The sequence below is a fragment of the Aythya marila genome (genome assembly GCF_965140915.1).
Source record: "Aythya marila genome assembly, chromosome: 7".
NCBI classification, from domain to species: Eukaryota; Metazoa; Chordata; class Aves; order Anseriformes; family Anatidae; genus Aythya; species Aythya marila.
Window position 1 is genome coordinate 30,017,500 of NC_139048.1, and position 25,500 is coordinate 30,042,999.

General features: G+C 40.6%; 1 protein-coding gene across 5 annotated transcripts in view; it reads left to right on the forward strand.

Annotated features, from left to right (window-relative positions):
• The window catches only part of PRKG1 (protein kinase cGMP-dependent 1), a 467,251-nt gene that overhangs the window by 242,840 nt on the left and 198,911 nt on the right, over positions 1-25,500 (forward strand). For all 5 annotated transcript variants that reach the window (XM_082764357.1, XM_082764356.1, XM_082764358.1 and 2 more), the window contains one exon: positions 20,910-21,015. In XM_082764357.1, the coding sequence (XP_082620483.1) occupies positions 20,910-21,015 (106 nt within the window). The remainder of the gene's footprint in view (positions 1-20,909; positions 21,016-25,500) is intronic.

The following is a 25,500-nucleotide window of genomic DNA, read 5'->3' on the forward strand; positions in this document are numbered from 1 at the left end:
AAAATTCAGAAATTTGGCACACTGCAAGGCTTGGGGAGAAGAATATTTGTCTTTTTTTTCTTAGCATAGGAATTACTGAGGGTGCATTGGGTGCTTGTTGTAGTTAAATAATGCCTTGAAACATTCCCCCCCCCCCCCCCCCAAGGATCATGAAAGCAAAACTGGGGGAGGAAAAATCAAGATAGAAAAGAGTTAAAGGCATTTACAGCTATTTACTGAGATCTGAGAGCTTTAAGTAGTTGTTTTTAATTTCTATTAGTGCTCTGCTCAAATAAGCCTGTTCTGATTCCACATTTGAATACACGCAGTACAACCATGTTTAATACGCTGCAGGTTCATCTCAGAAGAACACAAAAATATGTACTTTGTAAAATTTCAAATAGATGGAACTAAATGTTAAGGATTACATTCCCCCTGGCCAAAATGACAGAGGCTAATGAGGCACATACCTTGTTCAGCCGGCTAAGGCATGCCAAGGAAGAACTGGAGGATTCAGGCAGTATTAAAGTTGCTGCTGTAGTCCTTGCTGTCTCATCTCTGATTTCTGTCTTCATTGTAGAGCTTCTATACTTACAGAAAACAATTTCTTTCTGGTTGAAGGGGCCTAATTCAGTCAGTTTGCAGTAATTTCAGTGGTGGATTAGACCAAGCTAATTGAATAAATGGAATGGCAGCAAGCTGCAAGCACATAAATCATCCTGTGGAGGGCAGGAGATCCAGCTACTCATTCTCTTAATGTTTATCTGCACTTACATGCTTCTCTGGATCATCTACAGAGCACCCAGAATTTCACAGAATCAAAATCCTGGGCAGCAAATACATCACAATTCCCTGAATCGGGAAAAAAATACAGGCTGTGAAGGTACATCAAACACAGCTACTGCAGGCAGCTGAACATGTAGCAGTAGGAACCATGTAATGTTAGCACAGAAAAATGTATGGTAACAAAGATGTTGGGGGTACAGCCAGGAACTGCCCTGAGTTTGCCTTCAGGTGTCCAGAGGTGGATCCATGCCTGGTTTCTGCTTAGTGGCCATCTTCTCTCCTGCCCTTGCTCCTTCGCACATCACAGTACCAGCTGCAGGTAACCTGCACTGCCTCCTGTGCTCCCTGGCCTGCTATCTTGTGTCTTCTTCTCTTAATAGCTGTGCTTGTTAGTGGCTCCCAAAACTAAGAAAAAACAACAACCAACACTTGAAATTCTGAACACAGCAGCAATGACATGTGGTTAGCTCCAAAGCAGATGAGCAAACTTTACTCTGTAAAGGAGGCAGCCTTCAGTGCTTTTTAACCTCAATTACTGCTTGCCTTTGGGAGGCAACGTCAAATGATACGTGAGTTATTAAAAACTGCTGCTGGCTGGGGACTGGAGAAATTGTAAAATAATTAATAAATGTCTTTATAAGAAGATAAAAAGCTCCTCAATATTCAGTCTTTAAACATAATTTCTGATAGCTGAAGTGCTTTGGTACAGCCGAGATGCCTGCTACAACTGCTGGTTTTAAGTTAGCAGTGCTTTTCATCAAAGTTAAAGCGATCTGTAATGATGGAATGATGCTTCTGCAAATCAGCAAGAGATTTTATTTGATGTATGTATTAATCAACAGCTATTTTAGATGTATGCCCCCTACAGACTTCAACAAACATATTGGATTCTTTCTTTTTCCAGACTGTCCCTTGCAGTATGTATTGAAACCCCACAAGCTTATCCAGTGAAATGCACAGCCTTATTTTCTCTTCATATATGTATTTAATGGCTTAGAAGATAGATTCTCATGAATCATGTTAAGTCCACTGTCATCAAAGAAAGTAAATGTCTACCTCTGACTGTGCAGAATATTCTTGCTGCCTAGATCAGATGCTTGGAGGACCAAGATTTGAAGGTTCAGGGCAAACACTAATAATTTGTCCGTATGCTGATGCAAAGAATTTGAGCAAGGAGTTGGGGTCCTCTCCTCCTGGCAGGCTGCTGAAGGGTTCCCCATAGCTCAGGGATGGCAAAGGACTGTGTGGGGAGACCCGTCTGCATGGGGATGCTTGAGACCCTGTCAAAGCCCAGGCAGATCCCATGTTCAGCCAGCGGGTAGCCCTGTGGTGTGCTGCAGACTAAGTCTGCAAGGAGAGGATTTCCCTCCCGTAAGGGAGGGGAGATCAGGTAGATTTCACCTGGGCGGGTGGAGAAGGTGTTGCTTCTGGTGTGGGGTGAAACGCTGTGGAGAGACCACACATTGCTGTCTGTGCTTAGGAAAATAACAGGATGGCAATATTTTTGGAAGTTCCTGTGTTTTTTTGTTTGTTTGCTTTAAGACAATGTCATACCATCTTCCTCCTGCCTTCTTGCTGAATGAATAACAAAACCTGTTTTTCAAAAGGCATAATGCTTAGTCCTTCTGTTTCATAAGTGATCTTTTAAGATTGCCCTTTTCCATTTCCCTGCCTGTGCTTTTTGTATTGGGTGGTACTGCTGTTTGACTGCTGGTTTATTCAGGCTATAGTTGCCTGCTCTTTTCCAACGGCAGAAACAACAAAAGTCCCTTCTCGGAGATCAGAGACTGAAAAAGCAAAGCAAATGGGCTAAATCATGACCAGACGCCAAATCTTCTGCTTCTATGTAGCTAGAACAGAGTGGACCTCTTATTAAATTGTGTGATGCCTGCATAGCAAAAAGTCTTGCCCTTCCCCAGAAAGATCACTTGTTCATGCAGGCTAATGATTTAATCTTTTTTTTTTTTTTTTTTTTTTTTTTTTTTTTTGATGTGTTCAGCACATTGCTGAAATGAAACACTGTAGGGGAAGTAGGTTGCTAATTGCTTGCAGTGTTATCTTCACACAGCTGGACTGAAGCTACCATCTCGTTTCACTAGAGCCAGCAAGCAGCCAGCATATGGTGCTCTTCTTTGATCCCTTTTGACCTGTTTGGATTTCAAACCGCACACCAGCAGGATGAGGCTCGTCAGCCTGCATTGAATTTCCCTGCCTCGGGTTGCACTCCAAATGCCACTTTGCTGAGGAGGAGGAAGAAGAAGAGGTGCTAGAGATTTCTCCCTATCACCTCTGAACAGCTGGATGTGCTGGGGACTGGACTGCAAGGGGAATGTGTGACCCGCTGGTTATGCTGCTATGTCAAAGCAGAGAGTAGTCTTGGGGTGAATAAACCCAAAACATCATTAAACCAAGTAGGAGCAGCAATAGGATGTGATGAGTTCTCTGCCCAGTCACTTGTAAGTCAGAATATTGGGAAGAAATAATCCCCTGGAAAGACGTTTAAAATCTGATTAAGAAGCATCAGATGCTATGGTCTCGTTCTAATGTTGGATACTTCGGCGAATAAAAGTGTGGAGGCTCAGGGCTTGACTATAATTCCACAAAACATTTTCCTTTCAAGGAAGGGTGAGTTTGTGACCCCTGCCATGACTTCGGCTGGAATTACATGTGTTTGTCAAGGAGGCAATGATTTGTTTAAGAACTATATCCCAAAATATTAACTCTGGCACTGAATAAAATGTAACAGAGACTCCTGAACACGAGTGCTTGTTAAAACTTATTAAAGTAAATGCATCATCAAAACAGGCAAATGCTGAAGCAGGTCAAGCAAGGGAATTTTTTTGCTAGGACAGCAATGCATGTCAGCAGCTGTATCTGGCTTGCAACAGGAATGTCCCCTCCATCTTAGTTTAGACTTCTTTAAATGGCTGCTTGTATGTGTCACTTCTGCTGGATTTTCTGCTCCTTAAAGGTAAAGCTGGTCAGGAGCTGGGACCGGCTAACCAGAAATAAGACTTTCTCTTTGTCTTTCCAACAGGGCTGAACCTGCACTCATGTTTTTCATTCTATGGGCATTGCAACAGCAAGTGCCAGCATTTGCTGATGAATTAACGGAGCTACTAAAAGCTTAGTATTTCAGGCTATGCAATGAGGTTTGAGAGGAAAAAAGAAAAAACGAAAAAGCTGTAGCACTCCATTATTTTCTCCCTTGTTTAGCTGATCACAGCTCTTACTGCTGGTGCCTTTCCACTGGCGTGACAGGGGAAGTAATCATCTATTAATTAGAATCATAGAACTGCCCAAGTTGGAAGGGACCTGTAAGGATCATCTAGTCCCAACTCCTGGCACCACACAGGTCTACCCAAACTTTTTTAGACCATATGACTAAGTGCACAGTCCAAAAGCTTCTTAAATTCAGACAGGCTTGGTGCAGTGACTACGTCCCTGGGGAGCCTGTTCCAGTGTGTGACCACCCTCTTGGTGAAGAACCTCTTCCTGATGTCTAGCCTAAACCTTCCCTACCTCAGCTTAACACCATTCCTGTAGGTCCTATCACTGGTGATTAAGGAGAATAGGTCAGCGCCTGCCCCTCCGCTTCCTTTTGTGAGGAAGTTGTAGACCACGATGAGGTCTCCCCTCAGCCTCCTCTTCTCCAGGCTGAACAGGTCCAGTGCCCTCAGCTGCTCCTCATACGTCTTCCCCTCTAGGCCCTTCACCATCTGCGTCGCTCTCCTCTGGACACTTTCCAACGGTTTTACATCTTTTTTGTACTGTGGTGCCTAGAACTGCACACTACTCGAGGTGAGGCCGCACCAGCACAGAGTAGAGAGGGACAATCACAATTAAGATTTGGGAAAGAAACTTAAGAGACAGGCTAAATTATCTGCCTTATATGTGTGTCTCTCAAAACACAGTCCCTTTTCTTGGGAAGCAGGAAGGTTCTCACGCAACTCTGACTGTTTTATTGGTCTATGGGTATTATCCATGGTTTGCGTTAGCTTGTAGTGTTGATGTTTCTTCTTTTTCTTCTTTTTTTTTTTTTTCCCCAGCCAAACACTGTAGTTAGTGTGCTCTTTTCATGGCTCAGCACTCAACAGCTTGAACGTGTCAGAATTAATGAGGGGGAGAACGACACTGTAGCGACTAGAAGTGCAGAAAAGAAGATGTAAAGAAAGAGGAGATGAGCATCTGAGTCACAGCTTAAATTTCAGATGAAGAATTAAAGCGCTATTATCTTGTCAAATAGTTCAGTGCCTTTTAAACAACATGACCCAGTGCTCGTCATTACCCTTTTGTATCTGTCGGTGTCATATCACACCATGAGTGCCTGTCTTTGTGTCTTCTGCCCTTTTCCGTGGAGGTACCTCAGATATATCCTGCCATCTCAGATACCTACCTCTTGTTTGGACAGGGTCTTGCTTGAGTTTTGAGATTGTTTGATGGATGTAGTCCCCCAAAATGCAGCTTTTCTTGAGGGCAGAGACATGCAGCACTGGGCAGTGGATGTGGTGCACAGAGGTGTTAATCTAGCCCATGCTCTGCAGTCTACTCTTTGCTCTTTAAGAATGACTAAAGCATTAGGAGCTGTCACTCTGAACTCCCAATGAGGGAGTGACAGATCTATAATGCACTCGTTATATGTGGCTTACATTCTCCGTAAGCAGCAGTAAGGGGGGGGAAAAGTCACTGGCGTAACGAAATACGGCATTTTTTCCAGGCACCATCTGCACGTCCATGGGAGGTGGCTTCCCCAAACTAGGAAAGCTACTACAGGATCTTGCATGGAAATAGAAAAAAATATGGCTGGGGTTGCATTTTCAGACAAGGAGCAGTGGAGAGCAGCAAGAAGGGAAGGTTTTAAGCTTCTTATTGCTAATTTCATGGCATCCACAAGACACCTTGTAAAAAACATGCAAAGCAAATAGATCTACATGACAGCTGATGGACAAGGTTCTAAAAAATGCGCTTGCTGGAAATACAAATACCCAATGCCAGGGAGAGAAACACATTGAACCTTCGCGCTGTGAGGTTGGTGTGAGACCTACGAGGTCCCATATTTTGATGCAGCAAAGCAAAAGCGTTTAACCCCTTTTATCTGAGATGGCAGGGGATGGCCAGGGGTGGGTTATTTTGACATTCTGATGGAAATGGGGCTGTTGGGAAATAACTCCACATTTTTTTAAATACTTCCTTATTATAACATTCATTTAGCAAACCATCTCTTTTTTGATTACTGAGGAGTTGTTTCCATCTCGCCAAGGTTTCCAGTTGCTTGATATCCCCGGTGTGCTGCCAAAGGTGCAGTTCAACTTCCCTGGGTTTCTCAAAACACTGTTCCTCAAACTCATATCTCAAAGTCTAGCAGTACTTGCAAACAACACTGATTTGTACTATATTATGTTCCAGAATTATACGCAGCATTTTGCTGAAAATACATAGGTGAAAACAGTGTGAGGCAACAAAAAACTTCCTTCCTGATGCTATTGTACTTGCGCAAGTTGCTGGTCATTTGTGCTGCCTGAAGTTCGTGTGTCTGATGGTTGAATTTTAATTCAAATGGGGGAAAAAAAAAAAAAAAAGGCTTGTGCCATGGCTTTGCCTTTCTGTTAGTCAGAAATGTACCAGGATCTGCGCTGTGAATATTTCCATTTGAGAGTGGCCTACCACAGCCATTGCTGCCTAGTGAATTACAGGGCTCAGCTGTCATCGATTTTACACTATTCACAGAATAATGTCTTCCATTGCTTTGCTTAGTATTACGCAACTCTTCTACATGCAACAACCCAAAATTCATCTTTGTTTGTGTGTGTCCTTTTGCTTAGCAGAAGATTGCTGTCAGTTTAATTTGTTCTACTAATAACATCAACTAAAGGATAAATTCTTTATATTCCTTTGCTTTCATATGGAAAGCTGCATTTGTGCTTTTGCTTTGTATTTATAATTTTTGTGTAGTTATTTCAGAGTAAATTTTAAGTTGTATCAAAAGCTCCAGTGAGCAGTTATGATTTTTAGCAAAAATGTAAATCCTAGACGCAAGCTTAAACAGTCCTGTGTATAGAAACGTAAAAACTTACAACAAAGCCCCTTCTGTGAAGCACGCAGTGATGAAGCAGCTCTAAAAACCTGCATTGTCATCCTCCTTTTGGAAACTGCAGCCAAACATTGGGCAGGCACAGCTCTTCAGGAGTGGCTGAATTACAAGGGGAGAGATTGGTAACTTGAAGGAGACCCTGGGGATCCCGTTAGTTCCTGCAGCAAACTCTATATGCTGGAGCTGTAAAGAGATTTTATGAACAGCAGGGCTGAGAAAGGTAGCACAGGGATATTTTGCTACTCATTACCGAAGAGAAAAAAACCTCTAATCTATCCTATACTCTAATTTCATAAACTTCTGCTGCTTTAAGTAGGCATTTCAATCAATAGAAACATCTCCCCTGAAAGGTATCCCCAGTCAATTAGTTATATGTAGTGAAGTCATATATGTCACTTCTCTCATTCCTGTTGGTTTTATTCATGAACTAAAGTGTTCCACGGTGCAGAATTGTAAGTGCAAGCATCTGGCTGCGTAAATGGATTTCCACATGGCTTCGTGCTGATCTTTATGAGAAGTTGGCTGTACAAGCTACCTTTTGGAGCTAAATAGCCAAATAGCACCTAGAGCTGAACAACAACAACAAAAAAAAAGGCAGTAAGATAATGGTTTGATACTTTTTAGAAAGCATCATTAATTTTCCTATATGTGAACAGCTCTTTTAAAAAAAAAAAAAAAAAGCTTTCCTTTAAAAAAATAAAAATTGAAAGAGTGGAAGATGTATTCCCTAGAGCTGTACATAGTTTCCTTTAGAAAAACAAACAAACATCAATAAAGCTGTAACTCCTGCTCATTTTCAGTCACTCAGTATTGAGGTCTGTGTGTGTTGCAGTGCTCAGAGAGTGTGGATGGAAGAAAGGACCTTGTTGCTTTGCAGCTTGCTGGGACATTACAAATTAAAACCATCCCTTTCCTCTTTTTCCATGACTCTGCTTGAAGTCCAGTGATTACTCTGAGGGAGAAAGGAAGAAGGAAACTGCACCTGGCTTTTGTGTTAGCTCTACTGTGGGTAATAATGAAGCAACAAAAGAGCTAATGCATATTCTTGTGATGAAAAGATGGGTATGTGTTTCTTAAAGTGAATTCAGGAGACCTGAAGTCCCAGCAAAGCATCCGGCCAGCAGCAGCAGAGATGCTTTCCTCTTTTCTTTTCCAGAGATATCAGTAGATAATGCTTTATAGGTTTTATACATGTAAATGCTGTGAGGCATAATCAATACTTACGAAGTGCTTCAGCTTTCTTTTTTGAAAAGGCATTGCATATGCACTTCTTTTTGTTACTTTAACAAGCAACTCCTTTCTGGTAGCCACATATCTTTAAAGCAGCATTTTCTGCCTTGTATGCACCCTCTTTAGGATATGGAATGTTGTTTTTAATTGTGTATTTGATGTCTTACCCCCAGTGAATAATCAAACTAGCTCAAAACTTTTGCAGGTCATCTCAAAAATTAACCCCAAGTTCTGTCCTACCGGTTCTCATTTTCATGCCTGCTCCTTTTGTTTATATTTTTACCAACTAGCCAAGCCATTTCCCAAGACGATTTTTCATGCTGAACACCAAAATATGTCTATTTTTCAACTATTTTGTATCTAAAAAACACTCTCAGCAGAAGTACCGTCGAAGGCATATTTGTCCAGACTTGAATTTCTTAAGAAATGGAACAACTTAAACTGCAGGACATATTTATATGGTCATTATAAATTTGTCCCTAAGGTCGATGTTCTCGATGAAGAGGTCCCAGGAACCACAGATATTGCAGCCTGAGATTTCCTTTTTCTCTCAGGACTCCCTTCTTTGCTTATAACACAAAGCCACATACAGGTCTTCTACCCCATTCTGTTCGCTAGAAGCAGAGCAATTCCGTATCTGCAGTGCAGAACTTTGAGGGACTTGGTTTATTTTCTCCTTTTCACAAATAATTGGAGACACTTTGTTTCAAACCCTCTTCAAGAGTTCACGTGCAATATGCAGTTATCAGTATTTGTTGCATAGAATTAGATGTTTGGGCAACTGAACGTTAAGCTTCTAACCCTGTTGGTTTTCCATTAACTCATCCAACAGATACCAATTACCATCAAACTTAAAATAGTACTTGAAGTGATTTTTGTGTCTTTCAAATTGTTCTGAATACATTCTTTATAAACTACTTTAAGGAACTCTTTCAGCTTTCGTCTTGTATATGGATGTTCAATAGTATAATACGATTTATTAAGTAGTTCGTGAGCTCTTTGTCAAGGAAAGTGAGTTTAATTAAAAGCCTTGAAAAATGTCCATATCATAGAAATGTAAGAAGAGTAGAACTATATTTATACAGCAGGGATGAATAAAATGACATAGTAGAGGTTATGTAAAATAGCGGTTAGCTTAAAGACAGCAAGTGACATCTAATTACCATTTTTTGTAATACAAATTATGTGGACATGCTTTGAAATTCAAAGGAAAAAAACCCTGACACAATTAAAGACTTTCATAATGCTTAATTAATGTTTGTCATGTTAAGGCCAGGAAGTTATGAATCTCCAAAAGAGGTCGTCAGATATTTGGGGAAGTAATAGGAGGCCTTGGAATTAGGTTAGAGAAAATCCAACATTATATATATACACACACCCTCAGGTGTATACCCTTAGGCAAACACCATGGGTATTCAGGAGTTGGACTTGATGATCCTGGTGGTTCCCTTCCAACTCAGGATATTCTATGATTCAGTGCATGGAAACACCTTAGATGGTGTTTCCTGAGTAACTTGGGAGATTTCAAGCAGTTCCCTTTGAAAAATGGGGTAAAGAAGGTAGTGCAGAAGGTTGGGTTACACTCTTATGGGTAATGGATAAACTCAAAGGCAAGAAGGAAGTCTATGAAATGTGAAAAAAGACAAGAAGGAAGTCTATGAAATGTGAAAAAAGACCTGGCCACTTGGGAGGAATACAGGTATTCTATCAGGACCTGCAGGGATGTGATGAGGAAGGCTAAAACCTATTTGGAAGTAAATCTGGCAAAGTAGGTCAAGGATAACAAGAAAAGCTTTTTTTAAAGTATGTCAGTAGTATAAGGAAGACTTGGAAAAATGTGGGTCTACTACTGAAAGACGTGGGTGCCCTTGTAATGGGACAATGAGAAAGTAGAGATACAGAACACCTTCTTTGCTTCAGTCTTTACTTGTTAAGACTGCTGTTCAAGAATCCCAGACCCTGAAGGTAAGAGAGAGAGTCTGGGGAAAGGAAGACTTCGCTTTCGTTGAGGAAGATATGATCAGAGAGTGTCTAGCCAAAATCAACACACGTCGGCCCCGATGGAACGCACCCATGTGCTGAGAGAGCTGGCAGATGTGATTACTGAACCACTCTATTATCTTTGAAAGCTCTTAGAGAATGAGAGAGGTGCCAGATGACTGGAGGATAGCCAATGGCACACCAGTCTTCAGAAAGGTGAAGGAGGAGGATTTGGGCAACTACAGGCCAGTCAGCCTCACCTCCATTCCTGGAAAGGTGATAGAACAACTTCTTCTGGAAGCCATCTGCAAGCAATTGGAAGAGAAGAAGTTTATCAGGAGTAGTCAACATGGGTTCACCAAGGGTACATTGTGCTTGACCAACCTGGTAGCCTTCTGTGATGTCATCACTGGCTGGCTAGATGAGGTGAGAGCAGTGGGTGCTGTGTACCTTGACTTCAGCAAGGCTTTTGACGCTGTCTCCCACAACATCCTTGTAACAAAGCTTAGAAGGTGTGTGGGAGATGAGTGGACAGTGAGATGGATTGAGAACTGGCTGACTGGCAGGGCTCAAAGAGTTGCGATCAGCAGTGTTGAGTCTTGTTGGAGGCCTGTCACCGTAGGGAACCTGCTTTTAGCAGGGGAGTTGGACTCAATGATTTCCAGAGGTCCCTTCCAACCCCCTACAATTCTGTGATTCAGGCAAGAAAAGTTCCCCGGGTCCTACACAGTACGGGGTGTGGGTTATTGGGTCTAGTGCTGGCTGACAGGGTGTTGTCAGATCCCCCCACATAAGGGTTGTGCAGGCTGTAAGCCGTAGGACAGAGTACAGGGGTGAAATCCTCTCACTGAAGTTAACGTGTGGCTCAAGCCTTACAAGGGCTTGAATCATTCAGGTTGGAAAAGACCTTTAGGATTGTCTGCTCCAACCTTTATCCCATTCCTGCCAAGTCTACTGTTAAACCATTCCCTTGAGCTCTACATCTGCATATGCTGTGAAGACCTCCAGGGACAGTGGAGTTGGTCATGCTCAGGCTGCCATCTCATTATCCATAATCCCTGGTGCAACGAGGCAGGATTCATGCAGGTGGGCTCAACCCACTGCTGGGGCTAAGGTGCGACCCACCTGGGGTGGGCACCACGGCAGCTGGGGCAAGACGAGCGCTTCCCTTGAGCCTGGATGTCTTCACAGCTCATGTTATGATCCATGATGTTTGACTTGCTTACTTTTTGATAGTGCAAATGACCTTATTCTGTTGAAAAAGAGAAAAACTAGAAAGCAGGCAGCAAGAAACAGGAAGAGTTAGACACCAGGTGACAGTCTACCAGAAAGCAGCTCTGGGTGTTATTTAATATAGTTCAGTAGGATTTTCTGAAAGTGTGCTACTAGGAGCCTTCGTATGTTCTGTGTGTTCTTTCTGTTTGCATGATACGTTTTCTTTAGAGCCTACTGAATTACTGAATCCTCTCCTTTAGACTTGGAGAAGTCCCAGGAGGGATTGGTTGTGGAGGGACGGAGTTGTGCCTTTTTTTTTTTTTTTTTTTTTTTTTTTTTGTTAGTAACCATTTCCATTGGTTTCTTTTCTTAGTCATACCTGATCTTAACTAGGCATTCCTGTGTAAAATATCCAGTGCTTTTTTCTATGTGAGAGATATAAAGTTCTTGGGATATCCTGGGTCTTCACAGTTTATTGTAGTGAGAGCAAAACTCTCTGGAAAACTTATACTGAATCACGTCCTTCCTGCTTTGTTTCTTCCTCATGTAATCTGAACACATTATTAGTCTCCACTGAGACAGGTGCTTATACAGTGGCCAAACCTAACTATAAAAAAGATCCACGGTATACGTGCAAGAACATCCCTTGCTTTAAGAGTGAAGTTGTGTTGAAAATTTCTGTACCTTCCTTCCTCAGCGTGATGCTCTGAGAAGGGGTCTGGTGCTGAGGAAGAAAGGTGGGGGTTGGTAGGGCATGGAGAAAAATGGGAGAAACCTCTGGATTTCACATCCCAGCCAGCATGAGTGAGAGAATGATGTCCAGTATTTGCATCTCTCTGCTGTAACACATTTTATAGTAATTAGTGCTTTTCCTTGTGCCTCAGTTGCTGTCACCCTGCAATCGTCCTTCATTTAAAAAGAAACAGAAGAGAGGTTTTTACTCTTCTGATTGCAAGACAGGCTGGAAACGCGGAGGAGGAGCACTTACTTGCAAAGGCTGCAAAACCAGAAGGCTGCTGCCTAGAGCTCAGTGGTTGTTATGCACTGAAAGCAAGATTGCCCCTGTACCGGTGCCCTGGCCCTGCAGTGGGACCCTAGAAAACGAGCACCATGCAACCATCGCTGCCTGCATCTGACTCCAAATCAGGGTGTCCTTCACGTGGCAAAGAATAGGCTCTATTTAGCAAAACAGCACGCAAATCCAAATAAGAAGTTAATTCTATCTGTGTCCTGAAAAGAGCTGAAGTACTGAAGCACTTCACTTGTTTCCTGTGAACAGCACTTGCCCCCAATTCTCCACATGAGCAGTATAGCCCAGGAGTTGCAGTGCGCCATGGTTTTGTGATACATGCAATGTATGCACTTCTAACATTGAAATTCAAGTTAGTCAAGCTCAGAGAGGCAAACAGCAGAAAAAAATGTGAAGCATCAAAGTGAAGATGAAATCTGTCTTTACCTACTCCAGCTCACAGGAATATGCCAGTAATTTCAGGCACTCATAAAAGTGCATATTTATGCATACTCTGCTTTAAAGGCTATTCCCAAATGGGCAGTTCACAAAGACGTGGATGGAGAAGATGCAAACTTTACTGCACATGAACACTGCAATGCTGGATTTCCACCGTGCATGCAAAGAAAACCCTGTTTACAGCCCAGCTCCTCAAGGAGGATGCTGCAGGGGTATCCTACTGCCAGCCTGAGAACAACCCCCAAAAATTCAGTGCATGGCATAAAGTGCTGCTGAAACACAGGCACCAAGCATCCCTCTGTTCATTTTAATGCTTTGTTTTGGATGTCAGGGCATCCAAAATCATCCTGTGTGCCACGGTTAGGATTGATTTTAGGCTCATGGGATATTTATTGTCTTTTTCTTCACATTCTTCTTAATACCTGTCCTGTTCTATGTGCCAGGAAAAGCCATGGCTCTCACCAGAGGATGCAAAAATAAATAAAAAAAAAAAAAAAAAAAAAAAAAGCATTGACTGCTGCTTCTGTGGATGTGCTTTTATTTTTTATTATTAAACACTGATATTTGACTCTCCTCTCCTCTCCTCTCCTCTCCTCTCCTCTCCTCTCCTCTCCTCTCCTCTCCTCTCCTCTCCTCTCCTCTCCTCTCCTCTCCTCTCCTCTCCTCTCCTCTCCTCTCCTCTCCTCTCCTCTCCTCTCCTCTCCTCTCCTCTCCTCTCCTCTCCTCTCCTCTCCTCTCCTCTCCTCTCCTCTCCTCTCCTCTCCTCTCCTCTCCTCTCCTCTCCTCTCCTCTCCTCTCCTCTCCTCTCCTCTCCTCTCCTCTCCTCTCCTCTCCTCTCCTCTCCTCTCCTCTCCTCTCCTCTCCTCTCCTCTCCTCTCCTCTCCTCTCCTCTCCTCTCCTCTCCTCTCCTCTCCTCTCCTCTCCTCTCCTCTCCTCTCCTCTCCTCTCCTCTCCTCTCCTCTCCTCTCCTCTCCTCTCCTCTCCTCTCCTCTCCTCTCCTCTCCTCTCCTCTCCTCTCCTCTCCTCTCCTCTCCTCTCCTCTCCTCTCCTCTCCTCTCCTCTCCTCTCCTCTCCTCTCCTCTCCTCTCCTCTCCTCTCCTCTCCTCTCCTCTCCTCTCCTCTCCTCTCCTCTCCTCTCCTCTCCTCTCCTCTCCTCTCCTCTCCTCTCCTCTCCTCTCCTCTCCTCTCCTCTCCTCTCCTCTCCTCTCCTCTCCTCTCCTCTCCTCTCCTCTCCTCTCCTCTCCTCTCCTCTCCTCTCCTCTCCTCTCCTCTCCTCTCCTCTCCTCTCCTCTCCTCTCCTCTCCTCTCCTCTCCTCTCCTCTCCTCTCCTCTCCTCTCCTCTCCTCTCCTCTCCTCTCCTCTCCTCTCCTCTCCTCTCCTCTCCTCTCCTCTCCTCTCCTCTCCTCTCCTCTCCTCTCCTCTCCTCTCCTCTCCTCTCCTCTCCTCTCCTCTCCTCTCCTCTCCTCTCCTCTCCTCTCCTCTCCTCTCCTCGATATAAACTGTGCAAGGAGAAAAAGCATTAAAATATTTATCTTTGCCTGAATGCTGCATCTTTCATTGTCCAAATATAAAATTACTCTGTTTGCGCAGTACGGGGTGGCAAAATATCACTGTGGAGTTCAGTGAAGGGACCTGTTGAGAAAGCAGACGGGATTGGGATGAACTCATCATTGTACCGGTGCCATCACTGTTAGAAACTTGAAGCACAAATGTCTGAGAGTAGAGAAATTTGTTATTGCTCCAGCTGTTAAATACATCCCCTCTGCGTTGCTCTGAGCAATATCTCGAAATGGAGTCTGCTGGGGCTTCATTCATGATTCATGATGTGTCTGGAGGGGTAGAATAATTCAATATGCTCCTTCTGTTTAGTTAAATGTACATGTGCTTTTCATCATTATTTTATAAGATGCATGCTACAAAATACAAGGAACTGGAAATGACTGTTCTTGCTGAAGCTTAATTTTTACAATAATCCCGCAAAACTGAACATAAGTAAGAGGATGGTTATGTTAAGAAATTCTACTTATCGTTGCTGGCAGAAAGACCCTGTTTCTTTGCCTGAGGCTTTCTTGGGAAAAGAAACAGTGATTTGAATAAAACATCCTAAAAGCAAACGTGAGGTGATAAATTCTGCCTATGGTGACAGGCAATAAAATGTCCGCGGTACCATTATGCAGTCAGCACGTGCTTTAGCGAAGGACAATTTGCTCAGTGATCCTGAAAACTTTGGAAAGCTTCAAGAGAGCATGTAAAAATTTGGGAAAATGCTAAAATATTGCAGGGCTTTGAGTATCTCACTCCATTTTGAACTAATGCACCCATCTGTGCAGTGTACTTGATGTAGTTGTGATTTTAAGGTTTTAAAACATATTTAAATGTCATATGCATAAAGGTTTGCTCCACTGGCCACAGTTTAATGGGCAGGGTGTGATGGACCTTGCTTTTCAGAAAAACAGACCATTTAAAGTCTCTGGTGGGAAGATTGTTTTCCAACAGCGCTCCCCAAAAGGTTGATTTATGTTCTGGTGCATCTTAGCAGCTGCACCAGAAGTACTTCCCACATGTATTAACATATGATATAAATAATCATATAGCATGTATAACATCAAGAATACTTATGTTACTGTTTTGTAAATATTTTTTCAATTAAACTTTCCTGTCACCTCCTTCTCCATTTCATTGCCTTTGCACATGATGCAGTGAGAAAAGGAGTAGCTCATGTCTGAGCCTGAAGTTCATGATTTTCACTCGCTGGGTCCACAAGAATAAAATAATGGGGAAGCAAAACTCTTTCCTTCTGCAGGCTGGGGAAACAAGCAGCGTAAGGAACACCATGTAAAGCAAGAAAATGATGCCACAGAAGGGATCAGTAATGCATTATCCCCATTTGTTAGTACTTTAGGTAAAGAAAGTCTGAATTTAGTCTGAATTGTTTCTTTAATGTTTATGGAGATAGGTATTCTACCCGTTCTGATGCCACAATAATATCATGTAACTACTACCAGTATGTAGATTGAAGACCAGACAGACAAAAGTTGCCATGTAAAGCAAGGTGCTACAGTTTTGGAAGGAGAAGTACCAGTATCAAACATCTATGAGTGCATCTCTCTGCTGGCACTGCCTACGGTGTCATGGTGGCGAAATCACATCGGGCAGTGGGAAGCTCTATAGGGTCAGCTCAGTGCTGGCTACAGGCTAGAAGTTGGCTTTGGTTTGTCCTCCGTGGCTGCCGGTAACATCTGGGCTCCTCTGGGTTCTAGCGTGCTACCTCTTTGCAATGAATTTCATGTCTTAAAATACCATATTGCACAAAAATGTCCTAACGAGGTGCCTCGCTCTGAAACCTTTCCCTGCCTTGCTGGAGGGAGACAATCCAAGAGCATCACAAGCTGCTGAATCCTTCAGGCATGGTAATGAAGTATATGTACTTCTGGAGGCACGGTGAGTAACTCAGAAAACAACACACTTTCCAAGCAGAGAAAATGGCATTATGTTGCCTTGCTTTCTGCTCCGGCCTGCTGCAGAGACCTCCCAGTCAAAGAGCCAGCTAGCGAACCCAACACAGCCAGCCAGGAGGTGCCCCAGCTCTTAGTTTTGCTGGGGAGTCTCAATTGAAATAACAAGTACTCACCATGTTGACTGCTTTAAATGTAAACTTGAGTATTGATTTTTTTTCCTTGTCCTGTTTTGACCTGCAAAATTTCAAAAAAATTTGCTGTGGCACTCACTGTTCATTCCTGTTTATCCAAGAGCATTTTGCAACAGTACAAACCTGGGCTTGGTTTCACTCCTTGCAATGCAATGCCTTCACCTGGAGTTTCAGATTCAACACGAGCTGTTTCTTAAAGGAAATCTTGACAGAAAGCTTAAGAAGTTGTGCCTTTCATAGAATCATAGAATATCCCAAGTTGGAAGGGACCCATAAGGATCATCAAGTCCAACTCCTTTGCTGAGGTTAATTTAAGAATTCTGTTCTTGTACTGCATTTTTCTAAGTATCTAGAGCCTTTGTTAGGAGCTTGCACTGAATTGTCCTTTTGATGGGATTGCTCATCTCTAACATGCAATTAAAATATTCAGAAATTACTGCAGACTTCTAGGCATCATCTCATACCCTCATTTATAGAACTGTGGCTCCTAAAAATGCAGTGATAATACCATGTAATCAATAATTTAGAGGTCCCAGCAATACTTATGTCAGCACTCCTGATCAACGATATGGAAAACAAATACTGGTTTCCTCACATTTTAAGTGTGCTCTGGGAATCAAAGAACTCATCTCCTTGTTCTGGGCATCCCTGTTTTCATCCTTGCCTCTTCGCATTTGTCACAATATTTATTTTACAATATACTCAAGGTTGTGAACATGCATATTGCAGTTTTGCTACTTTTTTGGTGCCAGCTGAAATTTTAGCGGCCTCTAGGATGATCAGTGATTGTATTATGTGCTGTTATAAAGATAAAACTAAACCCCAGCTATAACATTTTAGTATGAAAAAATATGAAAGAACCAATAAACTTTAATTGTGATGTAACTCCATTTAGCTCCTTTGATTGCAGTATAATATTTTATATTATTGAGTAGGCTTATGAAGCCCCTGTTACAGATAAACATACACACATCTGTTTTCAGTGTGTTATTTATCACATTCCCTTATGTTTTTTATTTTTACAGTCAGAGAATAAGGTACTCTCCTGAAATCACTCTTCGCAAAAAATTCTATTGCCAGTGTACAAAACATGCTCTTTGCAGAGGGAGGGACCCCAAAATCCCTGCATCACCTCTCAGTATCTTTTCTAACTTGGTTACTCATTTTGGAATTGACTTCATGGTATACATGCCATGTACATAGCTTTCATCATGGGGCATTCCTAAATCTCTCTCTCTGAAGTTGTTAATATCCACAAATCTTACAGAACTCATACTGCTCATGCAGTAACCCTCTAACACATTCACAGAGGATTTTAAGCATAACAGGAGATGATGCTCACACCTGATTATAAGGGTCTTATTGACATTTGAAGCTCTACTGTGATTAGCCATTATTAACACATCTGTTTATCATCAGGCACGAGAAATGTGAATATAAAGCACCAGCAATTATTATAATTAGTGGCACAAAAGTGCATTGTCTGCACTTACCTTTACCTGAGCTGCATGGCCTTTGTTAGGGAGCTAGTACGCACCTGTATATGTAGTAACAGGTTATATAAAAGTATGTGTGTGTGTAAGTATGCATAGTTATATGTATACAGTTATATACATACAAATATATATGTATATTTAAGTTGAGTGTATGAGGGACGTGACTTTTTCTAGACTCATTAAATAAACCTCTGGTCCTGTGTTCTCATGAACCCTGCCAGCTGCAGAGATTTGTCTTACAGAGCAATTTCTAACAGAAATAAATGGGTCCTTGTTTTGCTTGAGAGGTACTAAATTACATTTGCCATTTACCTAACTGCATTAAAAGACCGAGTACGAGCATGCACAGCATGTGCTGCGCAGCAGTGACTTTGTGGTCTTTGGGGATTGATATCAAAAAAGATGTAGTGCTTCATAAAGTGCCTGTGGATCAGAGGGGGATAAGTGAGCGTTGGCTGCTTATCTGTCTCATTGGTACCAGTGTGGGCCTCAGAGATAGGTGGTATCTTTGCAGCTACATCTGAATCCATTGTGGGGAGGAAAATACACCATGTGTGTTCATCATTCTTGAAATGCCTGAAATAGAAAGAAGAGTTAGCTGATAACCATCAGTCACAGATTTAAGGCAGTAATACTGTACCTCCTATAAATGTGTTTGACCAGCTGATCTCTGCCAAGGAGGGGAAGCTCTGCCTTTTGGAGGCTTTGCAGGTGGTACTTGCTCTGGAATTGTGTGATGGATACCAACAGGAACTTGCTTCCAGGTGCCAATCGAATGCATCCGTTACAGACCAGCTGGTCAGAATTAGTACTGCAATGAAAATCCCATTTTTCAGTGTTATTTGTTTGCATAATATGATAAATATGTTAACATGAATATGTTGTGAAGCAGCAGAGTTATTTGTAGGAAGGATACAAATTCAGAATTACAGGAGTCAATAGAAAGAAATTAAAATTCTGGTATTTGCTGTCTTCTGAGCTTACTCAACTAGTGGTGTCAGCTTAACAGTTATGCCTTTGCTATGAAAATTGTATGAAAACAATATAGGCAAAGTGTCTAATTTCTCACTAAAGAATGTCAGCACATGAAGAAATACCTATTTCTGATGAACTACTAAGATATGTTTATAGTATTTGTTCACGCTAGGGCTCTGTGTTGTCCTGCTGTTGGACATTTTAGTCCAAAGTATTTCATTCATTTTTGTCACAATCACTAATCTATTCCTTTAAATAGTCAGTTATCAGTGTTTTTACCATTCACAACCAATCAAGTTGCCTTTCTGCTTTTTGTGACAATCATGCATCATACTGAATAAAAACAAAACAAAATAAAACAAAACAACAACAACAACAACAAAAAATGAAACGGCCAGGCTAGTTACACTTCTTCACATCTGACAGAAAGCACCTACTTTACAAGTTCATATTTTCCTGCTCTCAGTGAATTTACTGAGATTGGCAGAGTTTTTAATGACTTGATGTCAGGCCCCATCATCACCAGCAAATACAGTGGGAGCCTGTCCTTTTCAGTATCCCCTGCCACTCTGTTGAATAACATTTTTTTTTTCTTCTAGAACAGAGCTCATCTAAAAACAGTTTAAATGCCAATTTTGTACAAGAGAGGGAAAAAAAAAAAAAAAAAACACTGAAAAAATGAGATCCCATTCATATTGCTTGGCTTTTCCATTCTGAAGAAAGACTATATATATATATATAATTAACAGAAATAACTCATACTACAGCTACAGATCATTCTTTCCAATTAATGTAATTGTAAAATTAAAATCATTTCTCAGAAAGGAACCTCTGTCTTAAAAATTAGACTTGAAAAGCAGGTTTCCAGTGTTCTAATACATTCACTTGGTTCTGTGATGTAATTTGAGAAGAAAAATTGAAATTTACATTTTTAAGGTTTTACTTCCTATTAATGTTGTTATGGAGAAAAACTCATTAACTAGAGTATTTATGAACTAAAGGAATAACAAATAAAAACAAAGTAGTTTATTGGATTTTATTCATAAGAATATTTTTAAATATTTTGTTGAAATGCTTTTTGCTAATTTCTTTTCCCTGTAGTGAAATGGGATATGAGGATGAAATTTATTGCAATTACTCTTTGAAAAAAATACAAGTGCAGAGGTCTTCAGAGTAGGTTTGTTTACTTGAACTGTTTCTCTGAGGAGTAACTCTATCAGAAATACTGTGTATTAAAACATTTATAGTTAGCATAAATGTCTAAACTGCTTCCAAGAAGAAAATTTGAACTATTTTGTGTTCTGTACATCCAATTCGCATTATACTGTTTTCCTTGAACGTATTGCAATGTTAATGCCATGCTAATTTTAATATTTGGTTTTACAAGGGGACTCTTGCTTCTGAAATATATAGTGTAGTATATCACACGTGACATTGAAGTCTTGGAACTTATCAGAGATGTGACTACCAAAGTTGGAAAAAAAATATTCACACCTCCAAAATCACTACACATTCAATTATTAGGATATAACAGGATTCTCATGAAAACCTCTCAAGGTCAATGAGAAATTTGTCATGTACAATGGGGGGTAGGATGAAACATAATGAATTTTTCTGCCTCTGAAACGTGATTATACGCTACAAATTTCCCCAAATCACTCGTTGTTAGCCATGCATAGAAAATGATATGTCCCACATAATGATGAATCCAGACCCTTATTTCTTGCCTGCTTTCAGCCTGCACTGACTTCTCCCCATTTCAATGATACTATTGGTTTTAGGCAACCTTTCCAAAACCCATGTGCTGTACAGATAAAAATGAGGATTAAGTTAGATACATATATTGCATCATTTCAGTGCATGCTTAATCCATTGTCTAGCGGATGAGTTTTATGTTACTGATTTGAAGTGTGTACCCATTTTCATGCTTTCTCATGAATTAATTTGTCTCCTCTGCAGTTCACAATAGGTTTTCAAATTTTGAAATTTTGCTAATCATGTTTTTCCCCTTGTCTTGTTTTTTTTTTTTTTTTTTTCCAGCTCTCGTAAATGTGAAACTTTGGGCTATTGATCGGCAATGTTTTCAAACAATAATGATGAGGACAGGCCTCATCAAGCATACTGAGTATATGGAATTTTTAAAAAGGTATGACACTTGTTTGCTTTATAAGAAATACAGTGAAATTGCCATCCTCATCTTTGACTTTTTGTGAATGCAGTATTTGATTTGTGTGCTTTTCATCTCTTTTTATTTGCTGTTTAACCATCTGTAAGCAGTATCCTTCAGCCAAAGGCAGGGCAATCACCAAGAGGAATTGTGCTGCTCTTTAGTTTCATTCCCATTGCAAGTTATTCATTTGCAGAGTCACGCAGCCTTCTTGTAAAAGAAAAAGCTTTGCTATGACTCATTCAAAGCTTACGTTATTACAGAAAATACCCATCAAAATAAAAACCTCCCCAGGGAAACATCTGGTTTGCAAAGTGTTGTAGAAGCAAGTCCATTCAAAGTGTATTTTTGTACTTCCAGAGGCAAAAAGCAAGTTTCTAGTGAAGCAAAAGCCACAGGTTTCTGTAAAACACGGTTTAGATGAGTAGCAAGAAAGGCATAAAGCCAAGTCTTTCACTCCTTAAATTTGGCCTCAGTCTCACAAGTGCCATTCAGTTAGTGCCGCTATCCCAAACTATGACAAATCCTCCTTACCAAAGCAATGGCTAATATCCCAATAATTCAGCTCTGCCATAGCAGTGAAGAACTGGCTATGCTTCATGTCAGCAAAGTAATAGCAAATAGGAGCATAACATCACTGAATCCTAGAGAAAAAAATTGCCCAAGTCAGTGATGTTGAAAGTAATCCCATCATAATCCCATCGTTACCAAGTCATTCCTGCAATGGGTTTGTCCCAGATCAAAACGTTCCTGGCTGAAAAATTTCCCTCCCGAGCTGAGGACCTCTCTGTGCAAAAGTAATGAGGAGTAACATACCAGAGAGGTGATTTCTTTTGCTGGTGGACGGGGAAAGGAACAAAACCCTTCAGATTTGGGCTCCTTTTCCTCTACCTCTCTCCAGCAGTAGGCTGTGCTTGATTTCTCTCTTTTCTATTTTGGATTCAGCTAATTTTCAACACAGGGAAACGTTTTAAAACTGATTGTGTAATTTCCAAAATAAGTTGCTTAATTTTTCCCAAACAGAGGTTTTCAGAGAAATTTACTCTTATAAGACCTAGAAGATTTTACAGTTTGCAAACTGAGTAATGACGCACCACCTGTAAAGGAATGTTTTTAACACTAATTCCATGCAGCTATGTCAAATGACAGATAACAAGTCTACCTAGCATGGGATCACTTGATTTTTACCTTTATTTACTTCTGTTTCTGAACTTTTAATGTATTTTCAAACATAAGACTTATAAAAATAGAAGAACATGCACAGTACAATCACTCAGGCTTTCATAAACTCTAGGAGCAGCCTGTATTCATTCAACCTAAAATTAGTTTTTCTTCAGTTACCACTGGAGGAAAAGGGAGTTAGTAAAAATAACATATCAATACTAAAGAAACCCTCATGACACTCCTAGCTGGGAGTCACATAATTGGGTTGTCCTGCAGGGGCCCAGGAGGGTGACCACAGTCACAGACCAGAGATCTGCAGGTAAGGCTTCAGAGATGATTTAAAAATATTAAAAGGTTAGTAGTAATAACAATGAAATAGTAGAACTAAAATAATTGGCCAGGCATCATGGCCTCTGATGAGGACAAGATGTTGCCCTAGGGTGGACCTGGAGCTCCATGGAGATGTTCTGCTGCTCAGAGATTACATGCAAGTGCAGTGATCAAAGTCTAGCTTTTTCCAGGAGTCTGTTTGTGGTTATTCACAAGCAAGCTCATGAGAGGAAACAAAACCTGTTGCTGTGTTGAAAGCATTTAAAAAATCATGAATTAAAATGTTAACAAGCATTGGCCTTTTTTGTGTGCTGGTGAATGAAACCAAAAAATGTATATAAGATCAGTTCTGGGGGTTAGAGTCCCTGGCTCTCTTCCAAAGCAGAAGCTATGCACATATTAAGCTCTTAAGCTTTGAGCTTTAATAGAGATTTTCTAGAAGATTGTCAAGATTAATTTGGATGCAGGTTGCACAGAGCCTGCCCAGCTTTAATTTTAAAGCAAACAGTGTGAGTAAGAAACACAAGAGTTTTCTCACTGTATCAGAGCTTCTTAGTCACAGCCTATTACAGTGTGTTGAGAGCATATTAATGCTCATTAAAAAGGCTAAAAGCAAGTATTTTTTCTTTAAATCTTGCTGTTTCAGTTTTGGAAAATATTTTTCATGTGCAGCAAGTGCAGCATGGGGCTATTTGTCTAAAATGTCTATTTGCATGGAGGTCATTATCAAATGATATTGTCTAGTTTTGCTCTGTGCATCAACAGCTATCTCAATCTCAACATAAATCCAATTTTTTATTTCAATGAGGTATTAACTGCTCATTTTTAAGAATGCTCACGTTCTCAGTGTTAAAGGAAAAAAAAAAAAAAACACAACACTAAATCTTGAAAACAAGGAGTATGTCAATTGTTGACCTTACATGTATTTGTTATTTTTTCCTTTCCAATAATAGTAAGTGAATGAAAATGCTCATTAAGAACTTTAACAGAACAGAAACAAAGATGTAAATGAAACCTGTTCACAAAAATGTCAGTGAGGTTAGAAAGCATTATTTTTTGCTCTCAATGCTCTAAAAAAGTTGCCCTTTATAATCTTTTCTTAGTCAGTAATGTAACAGTCATTCTCTTTAATAGAATGTTTTCGCCTATGAACAGTAGAAATGCAGCTTTTGGGGTGAAATAAGAGCATTCATATCTTCTCATTCATCTTGCTGACAACAGGTGCAGTTTGAGCCCAGGTGTCACCAGGGCTCCATATAGTCGTTGTACAAAATATTGGCTTGTTGGTCAGTATTTGTGGTCTTGCTGGTCTTGCTATGTTTTTCCTGAGGAGGAGCATACCGCTGAAATGGGTCAGCTATTATGTTCCTAATGTCACCCTTTTATCTCCAGAGAATGTGTACTAGTCCTTTCTTCTAAATGCTGTAGGAAGCCCATAAAAAGTACATTTCCTAGTCAAAAAATACCAGTAAAGATACTGTGCCAGAAGGCTGTCTTCTTGTTTGCTCCAAGGAGTAGTAGTACATAGTTCTTGTAGTCTTATAAAAGTCAGGATGACTCTTTTGATTTATATAAATCAACTGCAATACACTGAAGCTAGTAGCAACTGAACATCTCAGTGTTCGTGGTATTTGTGAGGAACCAGTCTCTGTTTTCCTTTCTGTTGCTTGTAAAGTCAACGGATGATCCTTGAAAGTGATCAGAAGACGGCCAAATTCCATAGCAGCACCTGCTTCAAATAAGGAATGGAAAATCCAGGCTATTTTTTGATCCCTGTGTATATGCTGAATACCAAATCGTAGCACTGATACCCTTTGAAGCACAGCTATGGCTCATTATGGAGCTAAATCAATGCTAGATTCAGCTAGTTCAAAGTGTAGCTAATGTGCAGGTACTGGTCAAGAGTTAAAATATTAATATATTCTAAAAACGTTCTGTAGAGTTAGTAACTCCTTATGGATGGAAATGCTGAACATTTAATCTTTAATCTTTACCCAACTTAGTGCTTACTGTATGTTATTGAATATACCTGCCCTATACAAGCAAGAAAAAGCATTGCCCTGCAATGCAGATTACAGCTATGCTAAATCAACCGTACATCTCACTGCAATGTTCATTCTTGCAAGGTTACAATGATTTTCTTCTCAAGCCTGTAACAAAAATAATTCCATTTAAGCAAGATAAGCATATTTCAGTTACGGAAACAATGATTTATAAAATAAATTTGTTCAGGAAATAAGATGTGGAAAAGATTTTCACTGTAACAGGTGTAATCATTTCCTGCTAAATCATGGAAGTTTTAAGGAGGGGCACAAATATCCACTCTTCAAAAAGGCCAGAATGCCTTGGAAGAGCAAATTATGTATTTTTTTACGACTTCCTAAATTTTCCATTAAAAAGTGCCTCATGTTCTGTTCCACCATGTAAACTCTGATTCATCCAAGACCCCGGAACGGATCAGGAGAACAAGTGATGAATACTCTGTGTAGCCTCAGAGGAAGGATCTAACTTTAGAAGCGGAAACTTAAAGGAAGTTAAATGCATACAGACACACAACCTTGAATCTTATAAATAAAAATTCAGTACTGAGAAGAGAAAATCAAAGTATCTTGTTAGCCCAAGCCTTAAATTTTAACTTTACTGTAGTCCTGATGAAAAAAATTCTCACTCTTCAGCTTTTAATATTTTGTTTTAGTGTTTTGTCTTGATCTGAAGTGTCTTTTACAGTTATATCCAGGGCCAAATTGTAGGAAGTAGGAAGTTTTGATCTGGCCACACATGGCAGAACAGAGCAGATTACGTCTAAGAAAGGGGACCTTTCTAATTTTATTGTCCTCATGGCTTATCTGCATGGAGTATTAGGCTGGTAAATTTCATGTGTATAAACGTAGTTAATAGTTGCAACATACTGAAATGCCGAAATTGGTCAGTGTGTGTAGAATGATGATTTGAGAAAAGGTTTTGCATTTC